The sequence below is a fragment of the Equus quagga genome, chromosome 18, assembly GCF_021613505.1.
Source record: "Equus quagga isolate Etosha38 chromosome 18, UCLA_HA_Equagga_1.0, whole genome shotgun sequence".
Taxonomy (NCBI): Eukaryota; Metazoa; Chordata; class Mammalia; order Perissodactyla; family Equidae; genus Equus; species Equus quagga.
In genome coordinates, this window is record NC_060284.1 from 45,539,869 (window position 1) to 45,565,784 (window position 25,916).

At 33.9% G+C, this 25,916-nt stretch overlaps 1 protein-coding gene across 1 annotated transcript in view; it reads left to right on the forward strand.

Annotated features, from left to right (window-relative positions):
• Positions 1–25,916, forward strand: part of SYCP1 (synaptonemal complex protein 1) — a 129,628-nt gene that overhangs the window by 41,871 nt on the left and 61,841 nt on the right. The window contains exons 13-20 of the mRNA XM_046645650.1: positions 6,939–7,033; positions 7,519–7,703; positions 8,947–9,014; positions 15,895–15,956; positions 22,206–22,310; positions 23,119–23,222; positions 24,601–24,718; positions 25,529–25,599. Of these exons, the coding sequence (XP_046501606.1) occupies positions 6,939–7,033; positions 7,519–7,703; positions 8,947–9,014; positions 15,895–15,956; positions 22,206–22,310; positions 23,119–23,222; positions 24,601–24,718; positions 25,529–25,599 (808 nt within the window). The remainder of the gene's footprint in view (positions 1–6,938; positions 7,034–7,518; positions 7,704–8,946; positions 9,015–15,894; positions 15,957–22,205; positions 22,311–23,118; positions 23,223–24,600; positions 24,719–25,528; positions 25,600–25,916) is intronic.

Consider the following 25,916-nt stretch of genomic DNA (forward strand, 5'->3'; position numbering starts at 1 on the left):
TAATAAGCCTATCAAAGTCACTCTTCATTTCTGTTAGTGTTATTGATCCCTAGCATTTCTTTTAGTTTTTTTCCTTAGGATTTCCATCTCTCTGCTTATATTGCCCATCTTTTCTTGCATGCTCTCCTCTTTATCCATTAGAGCTCTTAGCATATTAATTATACTTGTTTTAAATTTCCCACCTGATAATTCCAATATCTCTGCCATGTGTGGTTCTGATTCTTGCTCTGTGTTTTTGCCTTTTAGTATGTGTTGTAATGTTTTCCTGATAATGTGGTGGTAAGGTGTTGGGGAGGGGAGGTGTTCTATAGTCCTATGATTAGGTCTCAATCTTTTAGTGAGTCTGTGCCTCTGGACTGTGAAGTTCACAAATGTTTCTCAGTTCTCTCCTCTCACCTCTGCTGCTTTGGTCTAACAGGATTGCTAGAATGGCCTGGAGTTCAGTATTTTCCTTCTCCCAGGTGGAAGGCTAGAGGTTGCTGGAGTTGGGTATTTCCCTTTCCCCCAGGTCAATTAGGCTGTGATAAAACCCCAGCCAATTAGACTCTGGTAAATAGTTTCTCCTGAGGGTAGATCTTAAGAAGATCAGAGTGCTCTGCTGTATTTAAAAATTATTCCTTCTCCTACCTCTGCTTGAAAGCACGAGGGAATTTTTCTTGAATATTGTGAGAACCTGGTTGAACCCCTGGTGTACAACTCACAAAAATGCCCCCAAACTGGGTCTCCCTGGAGTTTTTAACTCTCAGACCTGTCCACTCTTGAGCCTCTAGCAATTTATCCATTACAGTTCTGGTTTTCCTACCACAGTACTGGTTCCTGTGGAATTGTCAGCTGGTGAGTTTCTGCTCAGGTAAGCGTGATTCTCTGTACTCTTCTGTCAGTCTCTCCAATTTTGAAGGCAGTGGTTTGCCCTGTGCCCTTACTTCTCATATGGATCTAAAAAGAGTTGTTGATCTTTCAGTTTGTTCAGCTTTTTCCTTGTTGTTAGGGTAAGTGACAACTTCCAGGCTCCTTAAATGTGGAACTAGAAACTGGACATCTGTTAATTTTTTTTCAGTCTGTTTTCTCTCTTTTGTTCAGATTGGCTAATTTTTGTTGTCATATCTTCCAGTTCACTGATTCCTTCCTCTGGCCCTTCCATTTGCCATTGAGCTCATGCACTGAGGTTTTTACTTTGATTATTGTTTTTCTCAGTTCTAAAATTTCCATTTGGTTCTTTTTTACATCTTCTGTTTCTTTGATGAGACTTCCTATTTCTTTACTGAGGCTTTCTAATTTTTCATTTGTTTCAAGTGTGTTTGTAATTGCTCATTGAAGCATTTCTCTCATGGCTGCTTTAAAATCTTTGTCAGATAATTCTAATATTTCTCTTTGTGTTGGCATCTATTGATTGTCTTTTTTATTCAGTTTGAGATTGTTCTGGTTCTTGTTATGACAAGATATTATTATTGAAACATGGATGTTTTCATATTATGTAATGAGACTCTGGATCTTGTTTCTTTTGTGTTAGCTGGCTTCCTTTTACACTGCTCTGGCAGGGGCGGTGGAGGTAGAAGTCCAGGTTTTCTACTTGGCCTTGGTTGACACCTGAATGGTAGGGGGTTTCTTATCATAGCTGGTTGGGTTGGGAGTTCTGGCTTCCTGTATAGTCTCCAGTGACACTATGGTGGGAATGGCCTCGTTACTGTGGGTTTGGTGAAAGTTGTTGCTCTCTACTAGGCCTTCTCTGACACCACCCCAGTGGGGAGTGGGAGGAGTGCCTTATTATTGATGGATGGAGGTGGACGTCCAGGCTCCCTATGTAATCTCTACTGCCACTGCTGGGGTCAGGGACTCACTACTGGTTGGTGGGGATGAAAGACACAGCTCCCTATTTGACCTTTTCTGATACCACTTCTGTGGGAGTGTTATAGTCCTTCATCATTGCCTTGTCAAGCCTAGACTCACCACTTGGCATTTGTTGCATGGGTAGGGTAGAGGCCACAGTTTTTTCTGCAGTGTTTGGCTGGTGTAGACTCTTGTTAGGCTGCCCCTTTCCTTGTCCTTTTGCTAGAGAGAGCAGATATTTTTTGGAGCTTTTTTGGTCTATGTCCATTGATGTTTCCAGGTTACCAGCTTCTTTAGCTCTAAGTCTGGAGCATGTAAGGCAAACACAAAACAAACCAAAACCAAACCTCAAGCAAACAAACCCCGCCCCCCACTCCCCCTCAGTGGTCTTACCACTATGTTGTTTCTCAGGTCCAGAGGTCTCTGGCTGGCCTCATTCTCTTCACCTGTCAAAGTCTTCTTATATTTTATATATGATGTCAAGGGTTTGGGGTTAGACTTGGGAAGAATAGGGAAAAGTATTTCTATTCCATCTTTCCAGAAGTGGAGGTCCTGATTTCGTTACTTTTTATTATTCCAATTTTTTCCCTTGACTGCTTTGAAAGTTATATAATCTGTTTCTATTTTTTTAGTAGTTCCTAGAGAGATTGCAACATAAATTGACTTCATTTCAATGTGTAAAGTGAATACATTTAGCTTCTTCCTGGGTTGTTCAAGGACTTTAGAACATTAATTCCGTTTAGTTCCATTCCCTTCTATTTCTGTTGTGTATTGTAATTTTATAAACAAGATATTATTATTAGTGTTTTATATAGAAAATGTTTATTTGGTTTTACCTATATATTTTCCTCTGTCTTTGCTCTTAATTCTTTTTTTGCATCTCAGACCTTTCATTTCAATCGTATTCTTTCTGCCTTAAAGAGGAATATTTAGAATATTCTTTAGTGAGGATATGCTTGTGATCTCTCTTCCATTTTATTTGTCTGAAAATTTATTTATTCATTCTCATTTGTTTATTCATTCCCTCAAAAAAGAAAGGAGATTTTTGCATATTTATTTCTGGTTTGGCACACTATGAAGTTTCTTTTAATACACTGAATGTATCATCCTGCTTTTTTTTTGGCTTCCTTTGTTGATTATAAGAAATCAGTTGTCAATCTAACTGTTGAAACTTTGAAGGATAAGATAAGCTCTCTTGTAGCTTTTCAGATTTTCTTTGCTTTTGATTCTTAGCATTTTCAGTATGATGTGTTAAGATATGAGTGTAATTTATTTTACAGCTTTTTGAATCTGTAAATTAGCATCCTTTTTATTGCTTTTCTTCAAATGTTGTATTTGCTCTATTTTCTGTTTCCTCTTTTTCTGGGACTTTGAGTAAAATATATGTTAGTTTTCTAACTCTATCTTCTGTGACTCTTAATCTCTTTTCCATATTTTCACAGTTTTGCCTTTCGATGCCTTATTCTGGATTTCTTTTCACTTGTCTTGTTCACTAATTCTCTCTTCATTTGTTTCCTACTCACAATGAACCCTTCCATGTTATTTTCAGTTGTTAAAATGTTTAAGGTCTTATTCTTTGAATCTGCTATTCTACTTTATGTCATTTTTCTGCTTCTTATTTTTTAAAAAATATACTAAGAATAGCTGTTTTATAGTTCCTTTGTGACAATTCTTAATCTTAAATGTTTATGAGCCTCATACTGTCTTTTGTTTCTGATAGTTTTTGGTCAAAGTGCCTTGGTTTCTGGTGTACCTTGTTGTCTGCGACTACATGCTCAGTGTTTTTCTTGAAAAAATTATTTGTAGGAATAATTTAAGGTCTGCTTAGTATGTAGGTAACTTCTTTGTGGGAGGATTTTCATTTACTTTTGCCATGTGGATGATGGCTCTACCCATCTGGTGCAATGTGAACCTGGGTTGCAAATCTGCTTGAGGCTTGGTTTACTTTTACTTCCTCCTTACATGAAAAGTATTCCAGCCTATTGTGCAAATGTTTAATTCCTGGATTCTCTACCTTAGAGAGCCTTTAAGTTTTCATATTTCTTTTCCTTACCCCATCATAATTTCAAATCAAAAGTCCAACTTTGCCAGGATCTGCAAATGGCAAAAGTGGGTTCTGGACTCATCTTGCTTCTTCAGATTTCTATTTTCCCTTCACTTTTTCCCTGGTAATTTCTAATTATTTTGTCAGAAGTTTAATGATTTTTATATTCTTAATATTTGATCCTGAATTTTTATTCCTTTTTAGTGGAGTCCTTCTTTGAATGATATACCTCACCCAGTATCCCCATGAAGTTTCAGCTTCAATTTTATATATGTCATTTCTAGGAGTTTTGCTTAGTTTATGGGTATCTTCCTTACTCCTTTTAGGTTTTAAAAAATGTTATAATACTTATTTTTTAATCCGTAGCTGGTAATTCTAACGTCTGAAATCCTTGCAGATCAAAGTCTGCCTTTTGTTCATTCTGCTGACTCTGCTCATGGTGCTTTGTTTCCTCTTGTGATTTTTGATTTTGAGGTCATGTAACTTCATCTTTGGAAATTCTTTAAGGCCTGGATTGGAAGTATATTTTTAAAGAGAAGATTTGCATTTGCAGATTCTGGGATCCTGGGGGAACTTAGGGACACTTCAAATCAAGTTTTGACTCGAATCTTTTTAGAGTATTCAGGCAGCATACATTCAGTTCCCACACATGCCTAAGGACTTCTTTATGATTTTAATTTCTCAGAGGAGACATAGTAGACTATAATAAATAGTATCGTAGTGGACACAACAGTCTTTAGTTATCATTTCCCTTTCTCCAGATCTACTTTTCCTATTTTTTTCTCAGAGTTGGACCACTAAGCCTTTTATTTTTATACAGATTTTCAGAATGGAATTTTAAAAAATATATAAATCTGAAACATCATTCTCTTGCTTAACATCCTTCTTTGTTTTTCTTATTTTTTTGTCCCCTCCCCAAAGCCCCAGTACATGGTTGTGTATTGTAGTTGTAAGTCCTTCTAGGTCTTCTATGTAAGCCAGCACCCACAGTGTGGCAACTGACAGAAGAATGGTGTGGTTTTGCAACCGGGAACTGAACCCGGGCTTCTGAGGCAGAGAGCATGGACCTTTAACCACTAGACCATCAGTGCTGGCTCCTTCATTGTTTTAAATGGTCTTCATGATTTATGAAGTGTACACTTCTGAGCAAGTCATATAAATCCTGTTATGATCTTATCTTTGTTATCTTTCCTATCATATCTGCTATGATTTCTCCTTCATACTTTGTTTCATGACATTGAAATATATTTTCTTTAGACTGCAGAATGTGTCATCCTATCTCTTCCATTTTTGCCTTTGTACATGTTCTTTCACATATCTGTGATCTTCTTTTCTCCCTCAACTGTCATTACTTTTGTTAATTCTTACTGGCTTTCACATGTTTCAATTCAGCTGTCACTTTCTGGAAGCCTTCCTTGAACTTTCCCTCTCTATGTATGTCTCCCCTCACCTCTAACCCTTACTGATCCTATTTGCTTAGGTGCCCCCCTCTATATATTCCCAGAGCTTCTAGTGAGTACTCATCAGCACTTATCATTGATTATATGTCTCCCTCCTAATTATATTATAAATACCAAATTTTAAGGTCTACTTTCTAGCATACACCATCATTATCCTTATCATAATAGTATTTAATATTTATTGAGTATATGCTAGACACTGTGGTTAAACATTTTAAGTTGCATTATCTTGTTTAATCCTAACAGCAACGCTTCAAGATATGAATAACTATCATTGTTCTTATTTTCCAGGTGGGAAAAGTAGAGACAGACTGGTTAAGTATTGTGCCCAAGGCTAGGTAGCTAGTGAGAGGAAATAGTATAATTTGAACCCAGGGAAGAACATGAACTTCTTTTTTCCGCTAGTGTTTTTTTGAGGTGTAAAAGTGAATGCACACATATAAAACACATAAACTAGTACCTGGCACTAAATATTTAGTTAAATATTAGCAATTAAGTGGAGTCAAAGGCTTTCTTCCATAATATTTAAATAAATAAATGTGATATTTTAGAAAAAGTTGAAAATCAAGGTAGACAATATGCAAATAAAATCATGAATAATTTCACCATTAGAGATAATTACATTTAATATTTTTGTGTGTATTCTTTCCTTTCACATGCACTATTTATATAAATACTGTCTTTTAACTTGCCTTTTTTTTTTTAAAGATTGGTACCTGAGGTGACAGCTATTGCCAATCTTCTTTTTTTTTTTTCTGCTTTTTCTCCCCAAATCCCCCCAGTACATAGTTGTATATTATTTAGTTGTGGGTCCTTCTAGTTGTGGCACGTGGGATGCCGCCCCAGCATGGCCTGATGAGCAGTGCCATGTCCACGCATCTGAAACGGTGAAACCCTGGGCCTCTGAAGCTAAGTGCGCAAACTTAACCACTCGGCCATGGGGCTGGCCCTGCTATTTTTATTCTATGATATTTTATGACTACCCAAATTAGTAATCAATAAGTAAAGTCTATATTATCATTTGCATTGGGCTATGTGGTATACCATTATATGTGTACTACTATAATTTAATCTATCTCCTATTGGATATTTAGGTTGTTTCCAATGTTTAGCTTTTATTAAAAATTAGCACCAAGACCAGCCTGGTGGTGCAGTGGTTAAGTTCACATGTTCTGCTTTGGCGGCCTGGGATTCGCTCGTTCGGATTCTGGGTGCGGACCTATGCACCGCTTGTCAAGCCATGCTGTGGTAGGTGTCCCACACATAAGGTAGAGGAAGGTGGGCATGGATGTTAGCTCAGGGGCTGTCTTACTCAGCAAAAAAGAGGAGGATTGGCGGCAGATGTTAGCTCAGGGCTAATATTCCTCAAAACAAAAAAAAAAGGTAGCACCAAAAATCCTTATATATTGACCTTCGAGTGCTTGGGGGATAATCTTGAAAAGTGAATAAAAGTTGGTGATGACCAGTATCAGTGCATCTATACTTGCATAATTCTCCCTCATTTTGGAGTACCAAATGGAGGGAAAAAAAGTAATTGTTACAAGTAATTTGTTTTCTTGGTATATATTTTCTGTTAAGTACTATCTATCTACAACTTTCTTTTTTAGAATTACAGAATGAAAATTTAAAAGAATCAAATGAGAAGCAGGATCATTTGACGTCAGAACTGGAAGATATTAAAATGTCTTTGCAAAGAAGTATGGTATGATTTAGAAACTAATTAGTGTGTGTTAAGCCCCACACTATCAATCAGTCAACAAATATTTATTCAATGCTAATGCTATGTACAAGGACCCAGAGCTTCAAATAGAGACGATACAATCCCAGTCTACAAAATGCTTATAGTTTAGAGACATTGGATAAAAACACATCAAAAGTATAACTAAAATGGAAGACTATGCTAAGTGCTAACAGTGATTCAGGCAAAAATTGCTGCAGTAGCTCTATGAATTGAAAGAACATCATGGGTGGATTGGCCAGGAAGACTCCATGGAGAGGTTGGGATTATAGGTGGGCTTTGGAAGAATGGTGAATTGAAACAAGAGTAGTGAGTAGGTATTCCAGATTGGCCACGGTCAGGTAGAGGAGGCGGGTGAGAGGATAAGGAGGGAGGAAAGCAGATGAATTCAGCTTTCTTTCTTAAGACGCTTGGATGATAGCTTTTGTTTTGTACTTTATTTCATTTAGAGTACTCAGAAGGCTTTAGAGGAAGATTTACAGATAGCAACCAAAAAAATACATCAGCTCACTGGAGAAAAAGAAGCTCAAATGGAAGAATTTAATAAAGCTAAAGCTGCTCATTCATTTGTGGTTACTGAACTTAAAAGTACTATCTGCAACTTAAAAGAATTGTTGACAACAGAACAGCAAAGGTAAAAACATTTCTTATTTAGGTGAATAAAAACAATTTCGTTCTAATATTTAGTGCCATTTTCTATTCAATGTCAATTGATTTGTAATTACTATAACAACTGTAACCAAGCCTGTTTTTTTTGTGTATAAAGTGAGAATACATTTTAAAGTTTGTAATGGATAGGCCGATGTCTAGGAAAAGATAGCAGATATTCTCTAGGATAGGCCCCATGCATGCTTTGCCATAGAGTCATGCTATATAGACAAACTCCTAAGGGCTGATGCAGTGATATGACATATTTAATTAAACTGTGGATTATTATTAGCTTCATAGAAATAACTTCTTAGGCTGTGTGGTTTATTTTACTGGGGTCCGTAATCTTTCTGATTTATAAAATTAGCAACTAACCTGGCACATGGTAGGTACTAAAACATTTTTATTAAATTAATGGATTAATGAATTATTGACTACGATTATATATAAAATAAACTATTCACTTGCATTTCATCTAAATAGCAGTTTGTCTAAAACTTGAGTTAAAAACTTACTGTTTTTCATTGCTTTATATTAAGGAAATATTCATATAAAGCTGTTTTTTGAGGCCTAGGTAATCATTTTTGTTCTATTAGCATCAGGGTTAATTAAGTTTAGTAGGATGAAAGAAATGAACAAGTTTCTGTCTGAAGTCATGGCCTGGGCCTAGCAGTATTTCTTCTCTACTGTTTGTGCATGGCAAAGGCAGAAAAACCAGCTTTTCTAGCTCAGCTAATCTTACATATTCTTGATTGACCCATCCAGGCAATTTTCAAATTTTAAAATTGTAAGTGACCTTAGATGTGATCTGTTCCAATTATCTCAGTTTTATAGATGAGAAAATGGGAAGCCAGAGGAGTTAAGTGAATTGCACAAGTTCTCATATTTATATTGTTCGCAAGGTAGAATTCAGTATAATATTAGTTAACATACTCGGTCTTTTTCTAGGATGCATTAATTTGATATCATCAACAGCTAAGAGATAAATTATGACCATAACCTTTACAGGTTTATGTAGATATAATTAATATACAAGATGTATTTATAATAGTAATATCTTATTTTGAAATGTTATCCTGTCTGGCACAGAGGAGGTACTCAAAAAATGTTTAATAATTGAATCTGTGAATCTGTGCTAAGATATTGTTGCTAAATTGCATCAATTTTAGTTGCTAGATGAATTCTGACTAAAAGAATATTTTACATTGTAAACTAATATGTTTTACAAGATTGGAAAAAAGTGAAGATCAATTGAAAATACTTACTGCGGAGCTTCAGAAGAAATCAAGTGAATTGGGTAAGACTTTGAGAATAACATGTTCATGATAATATAAGCCAATTATAAAAAACATAAACCCTGTTTCATAATAAAATATAGTTTCTCCTCTGTCGTTTACCAATAGTGATTATTTGATAATTTTTATTTGATTTTTCAAAGATAGAAAATTTAAATCTTAAGAAAGACTATTCAGTATTATTATGCAGTTCATAGCTATCTAGAACTGTAAGGAGCCTAAGAGATATTTGTAGTCTGTTTTCCTTATTTTAGGATTCAGAAGCCTTAATAATTCTTAGGGGAAAGTGTCTGTTATATTTTAATTGAATTTTGAAATTTCATTGATTAGTCGTGTTGGATTACGAACAACTTATAGGAAAATGCAATCCTTTTTTACCATATGGTGTTGTTAATATTGAACAATTTTTATGGCCAAAAGAGAGAGAAGTTCTGGGGTTATTTTGTGAATTTATGACCATTTAGTTAGCCAATTCTGTTAACTCTATGCTTTATATTTACAAATGTGTAGAATTATAAAGATATAAAAACATTTTTTCTAATTAGTTTTTATAAATTAAAATAATTCATGAATTGATGGGTGTTTCTTTAGAATATCTCCATCATATTCTGTAAGCTTTATTATTAGCTTTGAATACTTGTATAATTAAAATAATTGTAAGTAATATTGTCTTGTTAGGATATTTGGTTGAACTTATAAACCCTATTTATGCTTTCCTTTTGCAATTCTTAATTTTCCACTATAAACTAGAGTGACCTTTGAGTATCCAAAATTGTCCTATCCCATGGTAAATAATTTTATTTTTTAATATTATTTTAGATCAGAATGGTTGTAAATGCATTTTTCATCCAATTTTTAAATCTTCCTTTAGAGCATAGCATACCATTTTAAATCACTGCATATATCTACTTTCTTTGAATTGTTCAATTGAATGTTGTAGGCTAAAGGAATAATTTTAGTCATTAAAATATCTTCAATGGAAATTTATTTATAACAATTCAGTCTCATATTGAAATTAAGTGGCTATTACTGTCATATTAAAAAATTAAATGCATAATGTGATTTTTCTCCTAGTAGAGCAATTTATTATGAGAAGTTTGGATAAGAAATTCTAGAACTTTTGGGGCTGGCCCCATGGCTGAATGGTTAAGTTTACCCGCTTCACTTTGGCGGCCCTGGGTTTCACTGGTTTGGATCCCAGGCACAGACGTGGCACCGCTCATCAGGCCATGCTGAGGCGGTGTCCCACATAGCACAACCAGAGGCACTAACAACTAAAAAAAATATACAACTACGTACTTGGGGACTTTGGGGAGAAGACGAAGGAAAAAAAAAAAGAAGATTAGCAATGGATGTTAGCTCAGGTGCCAATCTTTAATTAAAAAAAAACAAGAAAAGAAGTTCTGGAACTTTGAAACAGTTCTGTGTTTTTTTCTTAGCATTATCTTAAGTGCTGTGAGAACATATACAAGAAATAAAATACTGCGCTCTTAAGAAATCTCTAATTATTGTGGGAGAAGGGTTGAACACAAAAACCATTAGAGCAGTGTCTCAAAATAGGGAGTGAGCAAGAATTCTATTAGAATTAGGGAAGGAAATATTAGAACTTCTATTTCTATTTATTTTTTATGCTTTTCATATATTTTATAATGAATAATATAATACACAAATTTCTATTTTGCAAATTTGTATAGACTATAAATGTTTTTGCATTTTATACATATTTATATATTTTGATTTCTTGTTGGTGGGGATGTGTTAATGCTGATAACAAGAGGAAACCGAAGGTATCAGTGTGGACTGCAGCATTGGAAAAGGCTTTATAGAAGAGGTAGATTTTAAAAGTAGACTTTAAGCTATAGAGAGACTTTGGATAGTTGTAGAGAATGATGGAGTGTGGAAAGCATTATGTGTAAGAGAGGAGCATTAACAATGACATATGTACTCAACATTAGTGTATTTCCTTCTTCAGCTGATAGTGTGATTCTCCAAACCAAAAATTTTGGAGGATATTCTATACTCTTCTTTCTCCTTTGTGTTTCACTTCTAATTAGTTATCCAATGCTGTTGTTTCTAACTCTTAATATCTAGCTCATAAAATCTAACTAATTTAAGAGTTTCTAACTCTTATATATCTTTTGAATCTTTCACTTTTTCTTCATCTCCACAGACCTAGAGCAGATCAAGTCCTCATTTCCTCTTTCCTAGTTTTTAGAGTTTCAAGCACTTTCTCTTAGCCTAGCAGAGGAGGCATGTGAGTAACATAATGGAACACGAATTGTATTTGTCAGATTAAGCATCAAACTCTGCTACAGATTACCCTACTTTGTCCTTGCTTTTGTTCATCCCTTGTATTTACTAGGCTTCTATTTGCTTTGCCTTTCTTTCCTAAGCTTCTGTCTTACTGCATTAGCCCTCACTCTTACTGCTTTGTTTCCTGGCTACACTTTGTATTCTTCCTTGTTGATATTTTCTTAGGCTTACATCTTGTGTAGAGTATTCCTGCATTTGCCTCCATTGTTTGAATCATTGACTCATCCTAAGACGACTTTTTTCTGTGTACTCCTCAGATACAGCCTGCTCTACCCTTTGTATCTTGGCATTAGATCTGGACCAGACATCTCTGACCAGAACTAATTGCCATAGCTTGAGAATCATTCTTTTTGTTTCCAGTCTTGTCTACCTTGTGTTCATTCTCTGCACTGATGCTAGAGTGTTCCTTTAAACATACAAATCTGACTATTCTGTGTTGCAAATGGAAGAGCCATCTCATTGCCTAAGTTCAAACCTTTAAATATCAGCTGTCTTTTCATTGCTACTTAAAGAGTGAGGTAGTGCATACCATGTAAGTTAAAGCCAACTGTAACTACAAAATCTTTGTCAAATAATTTTTTCTCAGTTTCTTTACTTTGTTTCTTCATATGTCTTCCATCTTCAATTCAGTCTAATGTTGCTCTAAACAGTTTTTTTCCTGTGGTCATTTTTCCATATCTGTACCCATGTTTGCTTTCACTCTTGTTATGTAACAGATTCTCCCTCTAGTGTTTTCTATTGCTTCTTCTTTGATTACTAGATAATATAATAATTATTGAATTTAGGCCTAGATGTTTATTCCTCATTTATCTTTGGATATATAGTTAGGAACGTAACGGACATGGTCTTTGGGGAGACATAAAAAGCATCACAAATAAATATTTAATTACAAATTGGGATAAGTGCTATGAAGGAAATGAAAATGACACAATATTAGAAAATAATAGGGCCTAATTTAGATTTTGTGATCAGAGATGGCTTTCAGCTGAGACCTAAAAAGTAAGTGACATTTGATTAGGTAAAGCATGTGAGTTGGGGGAAGCTTTTCACTCAGAAGGCAAAGTATGTAAGAAATGCCCTGAGGTGTGAAGAAGCTCCTAATACAAGTGAGTGAATGAAGGCTTTTGTGATTGAGTGTAAGAAGTGATAAGGAAAGGGGAATGAAATGAATATGAGGTGATAAGGACCAAACAGGGCCAAGGAAGGGAATTTTGATTTTATTCTAACAATGAAGGAAAACCATTGAAAGATTTGAAGTAGAGGAATGACATGATCTGGTTTATGTTTTTAAAGATCACTGTAATTTCTATATGGAAGATAAATTTGGTGGTGGGTGGGAAATGCTGGTACTGAGGAAAGAGTAGAAGAGGGGAAATCAGATCAGAGGCTATTTGAATGGTACAGGTATGAGAGAATATCTCTTAAAAATGGAATCATATCACGCTTCTGCTAGCATTTGGTGAACCCATTATTTGAGGACATTTCGTCTGTCTGCAGCTCTGAAATTTTTCCTTCTCTTATTTCTTTTCTTCTAGTGTTATTTTTCTCTCTCTCTGTAAGTCCTGATCAGTGGATTTTGGAAATTCTATATCTATCTTTCGTGTTTTTAAATTTTTCTTTTATACTTTCTACTTTTTGATTATTTTTCTGGGAAATTCGGGGAAAAATGCTTTTTGGCTTCCCCCTGCAAAATCCATGTTTAGTTATGTTTATTTTGCTGTTTTAAAGATCTTAGTTGTCAAATTTTAAATTTCCAAAAACTCTAGGTAATTTATTTCATGGATATAGTATCCTGTTGGAACATACCCAGCAAAATATCTGCTTCCGTTTGCTCTATTAATTCTTTCTCCTTGGGTTTTATTTTAGCTCTTCTCTTAATTGAATTTGGTGCCTGTCTCTCATGGTTTTGCTTTTCTTCATAATTGTTGATTCTTGATTACTCATCTAAGTATGTGAGAATCCATCTTCACACTTATATATGTTATAATCTGATTCTTCTGATTGTGGGGGAGGGATGGGAGGTGCTGTAAGGAAGGTAGACTTGGTAGTTTGTCTTTTGGGTATAGGGAATGTTTATTTTGCTTAGAGATCATAAGCTGTTTGGGGCACTGCTGTGTCTCTGTGTCTCTTTGGCTCCAATTTCCAGAATCCTTGATTTAACTTGAGGTGGCCTGTGTGGTGAGGAGGTGTGGTCATCTGGCCTAGTTGTTCCACATGGCCTTTATTGAATTAATGTGGGTCCCCCCCATGGCCCCCCGCAAGGATTCCTCAGCTTTTTGGTTTGTTAATGGTAGTCTGTCTGGTTTTGTTAATGTTGTTCTCTCTCTCTCTCTCTATGTATGTATGTGTGTATATATATATATATATATATTTTTTTTTTTTTTTTTCTTCTTATGTCTTGTAAAAAATTTATGGGATTAGGGATGAGAGAGATTGTGGAGACCTGTTCACTCCACTATCTTTAACAAATCTTTGAGTTTAAAAAAATTAAGTTTTTACCTAAACTGAAATTTTTTTGTTAAATAAGCTTTGCATGTGATAGGTTTTTCTTTTAGACTCTATGTTGGAGTTTCATATTTTGCTGATTTTTTCTTTAAGACCGTGGGCAATTATTACAAGTTTCTGTTTGTTTTTAATGTACAGAGTGGGAAATTTTCAGTAAATGTATTATATCTCCTATAATTAAAAACTCTTAACAGTGAGGAAGGACAATGTTACAGATATAATAAAGTTTTAGGTGACAGCTAGACATCATTTGGAAACTTTGATATAGGCAGTTTAAAAATGTAAGACAGGAGAAAAAAGTGGGAGGTTTGGGCTGGAAAGATTTTAAAATTCGTTAGCCTAATGTTGAATTCATGGAGGTATAGAAAGAAAAGCATTGTAAAACGTTATTATTTAGGGTGACAAGAAGGAAGGGTGTCAGCAAAGAAAACAGAATTCAGAGTGAGAGAAGAAACAGGAAATTCGAATAATGCAAGCCCTTGAAAATCAAAGGGAGAAAAGTAGTGAGTGGTTAATAGTATCAAATGCCAGAAAGCTCCACAATGATGATGACTGAGAATTGCACCACAAAATGGTTATTGGTGATCTTTGAGATTGTAATTTTATTAATGTCATGGAGATAGGCATTAATTTTCCATGAGGTTAAGAAAGAAATGTGTAGGTAACAAACCAGAATTTTTCTGTAAAACAAAGTAAGAAATTTGGCAGCAGTATGAAAGGGCAGAAATGTCAATCAGATATGTTTGTTTCGTATTCAAATAGCTATTTAGATGGGATGGGGGAAATTAAAGATTGCTCTACAGAGAGTCAAATGTATATTGGTAATAATAGCAACTAAAGTTTCAGAGGCAGTGGAAACTTTGAGATCCAGATTACAGTAATCAGTTAGCTTGAGAAAAGTGGATCACTTCTCATTTTAAGTTTGGAGTGAAGATTAAGAGGCCAACGTTTAGATAGTGATTAGTTGAAGGTAAAGGCATATACTGAGTGGCCTCATTCCAAAAATATTTTATATAGATTTTTTGTTTATTTTGTTTAATGGACTTTGGGCTCATTTGGTCATGGAATTAACTTTATAGAAACATTACTATTAATATTTAACCATTATTATTTTTGCATGGCTCTGATGCAGGGTCGGTGAGCCGAGGAGTCGAAAGAAAGATTTCTTAGACTCTCAAGATCTGGCAGTAGTGCTCTTTTATTTAGAGAATAGTATAGAATAGCATGGGGACAGGACCCATGGGCAGTCAGAGCTTCTGCTGCCACTGCTTCTGCTGCCCCCGCTGGCATGGGGACAGAGCCCATGGGCAGGCAGAACCACTGCTGCCCCTACTGGCATGGGGACAGGACCCATGGGCAGGCAGAGCTGGTGTGTGGGGACAGGACCCACGGGCAGTCAGAGCTCCTGCTGCTGCCCCGAGTTGAGGGTTAGGGCTAAATTTAAGGCATGGGTATGTGATCATCTCTTTACAAGACAAAGGAAAAAAAGTTAAAATGGTACCAGTGCCGGTAGGGTCCGGCCATTGGGCGGTCCCACAACTTTTAGATAAGAATCAAACCGGATTGAGTAAATGGCAGAAGTCACCGCTCAAATATTATCTTTAACTAAAGACAAAGGAGGATTTTGGGGTGGGGGGTCAGTTACATCAGGTTGCCAGACAGTAAACAACTTAAGTTCTTGCCTTCCCCATTAAGAGTTTCCAGAGATAAGGCCATCCCCCCTTCCTCCTGGCGCAGAGAGGGAGGCATGGAGATTTTCTTCACAAATGCAATTGTCTCTGATCAAAGGGCAAGCAAATTCCGCTCCTCGGAGCCTGATTCTCATCTGCAGTTTTAAAATTAACCAGCCTAAAAATCCTCATCATAAACTGTTTTAAAATTAAGCAGCCTAAAAATCCTCATCAGCTCCATTTGGACTTCCTCTATCCTTTACGGTGCTCTAGTTGCATTAACCCATCTCTTTTGGTTTTTCCCTTTCAAATGGTATCATCTTATTTTTTGTTTCTCCTTTCCTGTTCTTTTAGTCCAGCTTTTAACACTTTTGTATTCTTTTGCTTACTTTAGAAGAGATGACTAAACTTGAAAATAACAAAGAAGTAGAAGTTGAAGAATTGAAAAAAATCTTGGTAAGTATGTAGTTTCTCTTATTTATATATAGCAATTACTTTTAGAAATAATATTGAATCCACTGACTTAGACTCTCACACTAGAGATGTTCTTTTGCTAGTTTTTCCAAGTAAAATATAAAAAATTACATTTGGTTTTTTTAGTAAAGCCACTTTCTTATCTATACCAATTTTTTTACATCTTGATAATTGTCTTGTTGAAATTGTTTATATTATTTGAACGTATGTTGACAGTGCATTTAAGTAGGATCAAATATGCATGTTATGTAGCTGATTGTAAATTTGGTGTGCCTTTGATACCTTTGAGGTACAAAGCTGCAATTTTGAGAAGGATATGTAAGATATATATTCAGTACTTATGTTTAGTGTTGGTATAGAATCATGTTTAATGAATTTTTTAGGATAAGTCTTCATTATATTTTAGTTGATTATAGTGTGTAGAGCATGGGTTGGCAAACTTTTTTGTAGGACTAGATAGTAAATATTTTAGGTTTTGTGGGCTATATGCAAAATGTTAATTCTCTCCTGCTGCTCCCCTCTCCCTCCTTGTCCTCCTCCTTCTCTCTTCCTTTATTCTTAACAACATCGTAAAAATGTAAGAACCGTTCTTAGGTCAAGGGCCTACAGAAAGAGACTGCAGGCTGAGTTTTGTCTCTGCGCAGACTGTGGTTTGCCACCTCTTGCTATAGAAGACAATATTGTTGATGATTACAGATATTTGATTTTGAGTTTAACCTATCACATCTCTACCTGATTTTGCAATTCCTAATTCTTCTGTCTGTTGGGAAACATTAATTCGAAATGCTTATCCTTTCTCCATTGAATTGCTTTTGCACAAACTCTTGTAAATAATAATAATGTTTATATTGCTTTATTTGATAGTACATAGTTGTGCTTCAAGTATCAACTTAAATATCAATTCTTTAGGAAACCTCTCTTGATACTCCTAGCTAGTTTTGGACTCTATATGGCTTGTTCCCATAGCACCCTGAACTTTTTCTTTATAGCTCTTAACACAAATGAAATTAATTTATTTTCGGTATAATTGTTTAAAGCTTTATTCACCCTTTAGACTCCCCCTTACTTAGTACAGTAGATGGCACATAGTAGGTACCTAGTAATTAAATAGTAGAATGAGTATATGCTCCAATAAGGGCTAGGAACCTATGTCCTGTTTATCCTGTAACCCCAGTACTTAGCACAGTGCCTAACACTTTATAAGCACTTTATAAATATTGTTGAATAAATAAATACTGAAGCATTGTTTTTACTATAAAGATTCACTCCTACATGGGCAGGGATTGGTTTAGGGTTTTGTTATATTTGCACAGCAACAGAACATAATTAATATCTTGGTCCTTAGAATCACAATGCTTCAATTGGTATCCAGCCCTTTTCTTCTTGGCCGTATGACCTAGGGCAATTGACCTAAACTCTTGATGCTTTAGTTTTTCCATCTATGAAATGGGGGAAATAATTGTACATATCTCCTAGAGTGATTGTGAGGGATAAATAAGATAATACATTTACTCACTTAGCAAACATTTGTTGAGCTCCTGTTATGCTATACTCTGGAGATACAGTGGGGAGCAAATGGATGCATATCCTGCTTTCATGGAATTAAGTCATGAAATAATCACACTTAAAATACAAGCAGTCATTCAAAGGTAATATTACAGTGGTGACAAGGGCAATAAAAGTTTAGTTCACAGTGCTAAGAGACCTATAATAAAGGAATTTGCACTAATAGAAAGGTCAGGAGAGGCTTTTTTTAAAAAAAGTAAAGATTGAACTAAAATCCGGAGAAGGAAAGGAATAGCTTACAGGTAGAGGAAATATGTACAAAGGTCCTTAGATGGGAAGGAGTATGGAGAGCACAATGGAGTGAAAGAAAGAGTGTAGTGCAAAATGAGGCTAGAGAGTTTGATAGTAGGAGCCTGGCAATTCATGGCCTTTTAAATCATATCAAGAGAATTTTGTATTTATCTTAAGAGGAATGGGAAGTTCTAAAGAATTTCAGCAGGGACTAACTTGGTCAGATTTGCATTTTTTAAAAGCTCATTTGGCTTGCAGTATGGTAAACAACATATTAAGATAGATGTTAAGAGTAGATAGACAATCACAGTGGCCAGAGGAGAGATGATTGTAGCTTGGACTGGGAGGTCATGGTAGTAGTGAGAAACAGTGAATGGTTTTGAAAGATATTTAAGATTTAAATACTTTGGAATGGTGTAGGGTGATGTTACCATTTGTTGAAAAGACTCTCTGTTTTCCATTGAGTTGCTTCTGCACATTTATAAAAAATCAATTGGCCATGTTTGTGTGGGTCTGTTTCTGTTTACTTGATCTGTCTATCCATTCACCAATGTATCAGTGTCTTGATTACTGTAACTTTATAGTAAATCTTAGATTTTCAAGTAGTGTGTAGTAGTGTAATTCCTCTAGCTTTATTATTCTTTTTAAAAATTGTTTTAGCTATTCTAGTTCCTTTACTTTTCCATATAAATTTTAGAATCAGTTTGTCTATATCTAAGAAACTCCTACTAGAATTTTGATCGGAATTGTGTGAAATCTATAGGTCAAGTTGGGTTGAACTGATATCATTACTATATTGTCTTCTAATATATGAACACAGTATTTATCTACATTTATATAGATCTTCCTTGATTTTTTTTTTTTAAAGATTTTATTTTTTCCTTTTTCTCCCCAAAGCCCCCCGGTACATAGTTGTGTATTCTTCGTTGTGGGTCCTTCTAGTTGTGGCATGTGGGATGCTGCCTCAGCGTGGTTTGATGAGCAGTGCCATGTCCGCGCCCAGGATTCGAACTAACGAAACACTGGGCCGCCTGCAGCGGAGCGCACGAACTTAACCACTCGGCCACGGGGCCAGCCCCGATCTTCCTTGATTCTTTCATTAGCATTTTGTAGTTTTCAGACTGCAGATCCTGTATATATTATATTTATACCAAAATATTTCTTTTCTTGAAGGCATTTTAAATAATATTTAAAATATTTTTCCACTTGTACATTGCTTGTTGATGGGAATATGATTGCTTTATGCACTGTCCTGGTATCCTGCAGTCTTGCTAAATTCACTTATTGGTTCCAGGAATTTTTTACAAATTCGTTGTAATTTTCCATGTAGATAATCATGTTGTCTGCAAATAGGAAGAGTTATATTTCTTTTTTTCTTGTCTAACTGTACTAGCTCAGAATTCCAGTATGATGTTTAGTAGGAGTGGTGAATGTGTACATATTTGATGTCCTGATCTTAAGGGGAAAACATTGTGTTTCACTATTAAGGATGGTATTAGTTACAGGTTTTTTGTAGAAATTCCTTTCTATTCCTAGTTTGTTGAGAGTTTTTATTATGATTCTATTTTGAATTTTGTCAAATGCTTTTTCTGTGTCAGTTGATGTCATCATGTTATTTTTCTTCTTTAGACTGTTAATATGGTGTATTATATTGATTGATTTTCATGTATTGAACCAGCCTTGCATTCCTGGGATAAATCCCACTTGGTGTGGTCTGTTATTCTTTTTTTATATTGTTGAATTTGTTTGTTAATATTTTGTTGAGAATTTTTGTTTTTGCATTCATGAGAGCTTATTGGTCTATTCTTTTCTTGGATTGTTTTTATCTGGTTTTGGAATCAGGCTAATTCTGGCTTCATAAAATTAGTTGGGAAGCATTTCTTTCATTTCTATTTTCTGGAAGAGACAGTGTAGAATTAGTGTTATTTCTTTTTTAAATGTTTGGTGGAATTCGCCAGTGAAATCATCTGGACCTAAAGATTCCTTTTTGGCAAGATTTTTAACTATGAATTTAATTTCTTTCATTGTTATAGAACTATTTAGGTTACTTGTTTTATCTTGGGTGATTTTGGTAGATTGTTGTTTTCAAGGAATTAATCCATTTCATTGAAGTTTTCAACTTTCTGTGCATAGAGTTGTTTGTAGCATTCCCTGTTATCCTTTAAATGTCTATGGAGTTTGTAGTGTTACCTTTACTTTCATTACTAGTATTGGTGATTTGTGTTTCTTTACTAATTTTTTTGATCTTTTCAAATAATCTGCTTTTTGTTTCATTAATTTTCTCTATTGTTTTTCTGTTTTTCAATTTCATTGATTTCTGCTCTTATCTTTCTTTGGGTTTATTTTTCTCTTTTTCTAGGTTCTTGAGGTGGAAACTTAGATTGTTGTTTTGAGACCTTTTCTAATATAAGCATTTTAATGCTCTCAATTTCCTCTAATCACTTGTTTGGCTGCATCCTCCAAATTTTGATATGTTGTATTTTCATTTTCACTTAGCTTAAAATATTTTCTAATTTCCCTTGAGATTTCCTCTTTAACCCTGGGGTTATTTAGAAGTCTGTTATTTTATTTCCATGTATTTGGAGATTTTTCTCTTATTTTTTTTTATTCATTTCTATTTTAATTTCATTATGGTTAGAAAATATACTTTCTTTTGTTATTTAAATTTGTTAAGGTTTGTTTTAGAAATCCAGATATGGTATATCTTAGTGAATATTTCATGTGCTCTTGAAAAGAATGTGTACACTACTATTTTTAGGTAGAGTGTCCTATACATGTTAATTAGATCAAGTTGGTTGTTGGTGGTGTGAAAATCTTCTATGTTTTTGATATTTTTTTGTTCAGTTCTATTATTTACTGAGAGAGGTGTATTAAAATCTCCTACTTGGAGTTTGTAATTGTCTGTTTCTGTCTAATTCTGTCAATGTTTGGTTCATGTATGTTGAATTTCTGTTATAAGCCTCACATTAACATTTATATCTTCCTGATAAACTGAACTCTTTGATCATTATTAAATGCCTCTCTTTATCTCTATTAAAACTCTTTTATCTTGAAGTCTGTTTTAACTGATATTATTATAGCCACTCCAGTTATATGTTTATTGTTTGCATTGTATATCTTTCAAACTATCTTAGTCTTTACCTTTGTTGATATTTATACATATCTGTTTATTTCCTGTATATAATTGGGTCTTCCTATGCAGTATTGCTAGAGTTACCTTTTAAAATCATAAATATGATCATGTTATATTGCTGTATCAAAACTTTCAATAGCTCCACATTGCCTTCAGATAAAATTCAAACTTTTTAACTACAATTGGTAGTTTTTATAGTTATAGGACCTCTTATTAGTAAGGTAAGCCTTTAGTAAAATTGTTGTGATCTCATGCTTGAGTAAACAGATTAAAGTTGAGTTCATAAATATGTGTTCTGCTGGATAACAGGAGGATTTAATAGAATTAAGCACCCATAACTAGTGAGTTAATGGTTGTATTACTTTGTTTTGCTCAGTTTCTAGAGCTATGCTGTCCAATATGGTAGCCACTAGCCAAATGTGGCATTTAAATTTAAATTAATTAAGATAAATCTAAAAGTCAGTTGCTCAGCTGCAATAGCTATGTTTGAAGTGCTCAATAGCCACCATATTGGGTAGCACAGAAAATGTTCCTATTATTGCAGAAGGTTCTGTTGTACAGGACTTGTCCAGAGCAAAGGTTGACAAAATTTTTATATAAAGAGCCAGTAGTAAATTTTCAGGCTTTGTGGGTCATATGGTCTCTGTTGTAGCTGTTTATCTTTGCTGTTATAGGGCAAAACAGGCATAGCAATACATAAAACAAATAGATTGGCTACATTACAGTAAAGCTTTATTAAAAATAGGCAGTGGCTGGATTTGGCCTGTGGGCTATAGTTTGCTGAACTTTGGTGTTTAGAACATTTAATTTAAATCTTGACACCTTAAAATGGTGTATTGACAAAGTGAGCTTATCCTGAGGAAACTTAAAACCATTTCATAGAAAGAATGATAAGAAGAGTTAGAGATTTTAGAACAGTTAAAAATTGGAGTGATTAGAACTCTCTTCAAATATTTGTCAGCTATCATGTGAAAGAGAAATTGGACTTCTGTATGATTAAGGAAGGCAAAACAATGACCACTGTATATACGTTACAGGGAAGCACATTTTAGAATAAAATTGTGAGTGATTAATAAGTGCTAATACATTGGAGTGATTTGTGCGCAAGGTAAGTTTTGAATTCAATGACCTGTATGATATTTTTAAATAAAAATATTCCAGGGCTCTGTCCAGTAAATCCTCTGTCATCATATTTAGTTTTGAAATTTACTTAATAATGACTTGTTTTCTCTTTTTAAAAAAATTTAGCCAAAGAGAAACTCGTTCTCTCTACAACTCTATTTGTTAATGTTCTTAAATAGGCAGAAAACCAAAAGGTTTTAGATGAAAAGAAACAATTTGAGAAGATTGCTGAAGAATTAAAAGGAACAAAACAAGAACTAACTGGTCTTCTCCAAACCAGAGAGGTTTGTTTAAAAAGGATATCTTTTTCTTTCAAATATTTTCTTAGTAGAGTACCGATTTACGAAATAGATTATGGTGCGGCTATTAGCTTTGTGAAAAGTTTCTTCACAAAATTCCTTTTAAAAGTATGTGTTCCTGCTACACTTAATATGCTAATGATTGATTTAAAACGCATCTAGAGAACCTCCATATTATAACATGGGAGAGAAAGGTCAACATTTAAGATACCAATAATATACATGATGCTGTGGTCCATAACAATTATGCTTCTTGATGTCTTGAGTATTTCTTAATTGATACATTTAAATCTTAACCTTTATTAAGTTCTTAGTTTATGATAATTTTTGTAGTGCTTATGTTGCAATTTTAGAATATGTCCTTTATTTAAAAAAAGTGTATTTTCTGTTCATAACAGCATTACATTGTAACTGTCTTTCTGTAATAGTAAGAATAACTTTGCTTTTAAGATACTATCTGATTTCATTAATTGATATATTTCTTAACAATATAACATTTTAATTGAAATCAATTAGTTGGTAGAGTAAAATTGATAAATATTTTATAATATGTATGTAAATATAATTTTGCGGGTTAAGCTTCAGAATGTTGAGATGGAATTTACTCATGTTTCATTTGTTGTTGTTCATTGTGTTAAAATTATTATGGTTATGGCATTAAATCTACTTCAAAAAATTTGACATATTTTTACTAAATTTTTGCCAAGTATGACTTGATTACATAGAGTAACCATATTTTTTTGTGAGAAAATTGTAAAAACATTTTCTGTGATTATGCACATTTATTTTCCAGAAAAAAGTACATGATTTGGAAATAGAATTAACTGCTATTGCGACAAGTGAACAACATTATTCAAAACAGGTTAAAGAGCTGAAAGTTGAGCTTGAAAATGAAAAGTATGTTTTGTATCTATAAAAGCTTATGTATTCAGTTCCTAAGCTTTCTGGTAGTTCATGATAAATTAGTAAATTATCTTTCAATATTTATTTGAATGGGCTTAAAGTTGTGATTTATTCCTAATTAAAGATCAAAATAATTTATCGGTTTCATTGTTAAGGGAAGTACATATTGTTGACGTAGAAAGAGTACATCACAAAGTTGAGAACTGCTTTAGAAGGCCAATATATTACTTTTCTTGGAGATATTAAATTCTTCATAAAAATAATCATTTACTGTTCTAACTAGTTATTTTGGTTGTTTTGCTGAATTATTTCATAGGTTTGTCTTGATGAAATGACAAAATACGAATCCATTTTTTACCTTGTCCAACTAAAGTATTTGACTGAATAATTCCCTACTCAGTAAGTTTAATTTTGAGAGAAAGTGGGAGGAAGTAATTATTGTCTTATTACTCAGAAGTAAACTCAAGTAGTCAATCTAGTGGTGAGCATGATTTTTCCTTTTTGGTTGTTTCTCAGCTCTAGGTAAAAATGAGAAGCAGTTATCTCAGCATCTTGTCTTTTTCCCTTTCAGTTCCTATTCCCTGCTTCTGGTACCATAAGGGCTCTGGGTAAAATTAATCTATTAACCAAAAATCCATATTAATGAATGGACTGATAAGTTACTTATGCTTTAGTATAAATTTTTGTTATCCTTGGTATATTTGCTTTTTTTAACCTTTCATTTTTTAATGAAGACCATTGTCTACTCTTTGATGAATTTCCAGTATCCGTAAGTAGAAGGAGATAATAGGTGCTTCTGAAATCATTCCATAGAGCCACATAAGCCCCTTCCTTTGTTTAAAATTGATTCTGGCTGCAATAAATGACAGCAGTAATCCCTGTCCCAGTAGAGCATTTGAGACCTTGTAAGAGCAGTTTAAGTGTTGTGCACAAAAACTAAACCTAGTTTGATTTATTTTAATTAAAAGGAGTTCATACCTCAAGTACTACTTTAATCAAGTCATCAGAAGTTTGAAACAGTTTCTGAGAGACAGTCTACTAGAGAGAAACAATTATATGGAGAAAAAATATACCTTCAAAATTTGTGGAAAAGTATGGGGGGAATGATGTGTGGGGAATATGCAAGGAAATATATGACATCTTGAAAAAATTATTATAGAAAAATTTCAAGCAGGTACAAAGTGGAGGAAATACTGTAATGAATCAGCATGTACCTATTACCCAGCCTTAAAAATTATTAACTAATGGCCAATCTTATTTCATTTATACCCCCAGCCCTTCTTTCGTTTCTGCTGAGATTATTTTGGATTAAATTCCACATCGTACAATTTCATATGTAAACATTTGGTATGACATGTTTTTTAAAAAATAGGCTTAAGAATACTGAACTAACTGCAAGCTGCAATAGGCTTTCATTGGAGAACAAAGAACTAGCACAAGAAACAAGTGATATGGCTCAAGAACTCAAGAAACATCAAGAAGATATTAATGTGAGTTGAAAAAGAAGGTACCAGTGACTTAGTTTTCTCAACTGTAAAATTAGGGGCTTAGAGTAGATGACTTCTAAAGATTCAGATTTAAAAAGTCTGATTATCTTAGAGCTGATACTTTGTTTTAGATGAAAACATGCACATTGTTCTTAGATGGTGATAAGGGGCAACAGAATATAGAGACTACCCATTGATAACAATAATCTAACTTTAAGCATCAAGATTTTTATAAAGTATTTATTTTTCAAGTATTTATTAAGTAAATAACATAAGACAATGTGGAAGATACAATGATGAATAAAATATCATCCTTCCTCTTTAGGACCTTATGACTCAATAGAAAAAATAAATGCTTGAATAACTTAAAGAAAATAGTATGTCATATGTGTTGTTTTTGGTACAAAGTCTTATCAGAGTTCACAAGAATCACTTCTTCCTTGGTGGAAGAGAAGACTTGAGAGAGAATATAGCATTGATTTTGGCCTTAAACTTTGAATAATTATGAGTTCAGTAGGTAACAATGAGTGGAAAAGCATTCCTTGAAGCCGCAATAATATGAACAAAGATGCAAGGGTCAAAGTATTACTGGGAAACAGCAAATAATACTTGTTTTATTAGCTGCTATATAGGGATTGTTAGGGGAATAATTAAAAGCTGGAAAATTAGTTTGGAACTATGCAAGTTAAATAGCCCATTCTCTTTCTTTATATATAACTAAATGAATTTTATGCTGACAAATAAAGATCTTAAATATTAGTCTCAATTTTATTTTTGTTGAAACAATATGAACGACATTGATTATTTCTTTAGGATAGCAAAAAGCAAGAAGAAAGGATGTTGAAACAAATAGAAAATCTGGAAGAAAGAGAAACACAATTAAGGCAAGACTAATGAGTTGGCGTTTTTGTCTGGCAAAAGATATTAGTATTTCTTTTCTTTTAGCTTGTATTTAATTTAGATTAAACTTTTGTTGAATATAGTATAAAGTAAGAAATTAGAGTTAAATTAGTGCATTGGAATCCTTAAAATTGTTATAATGTCTTTTTTATTCTTAGTGTTGAAATAGTGAGATCACACAGAAATTAATTTTAAAGCCCCATAAACTTTTTAACATTTAATATTTATTTAACAAAGTACACCAATCATATGCCAGAAAATTTAGAAGAGTAATTTAAAAAATTGTGTTTTTTATTTATTT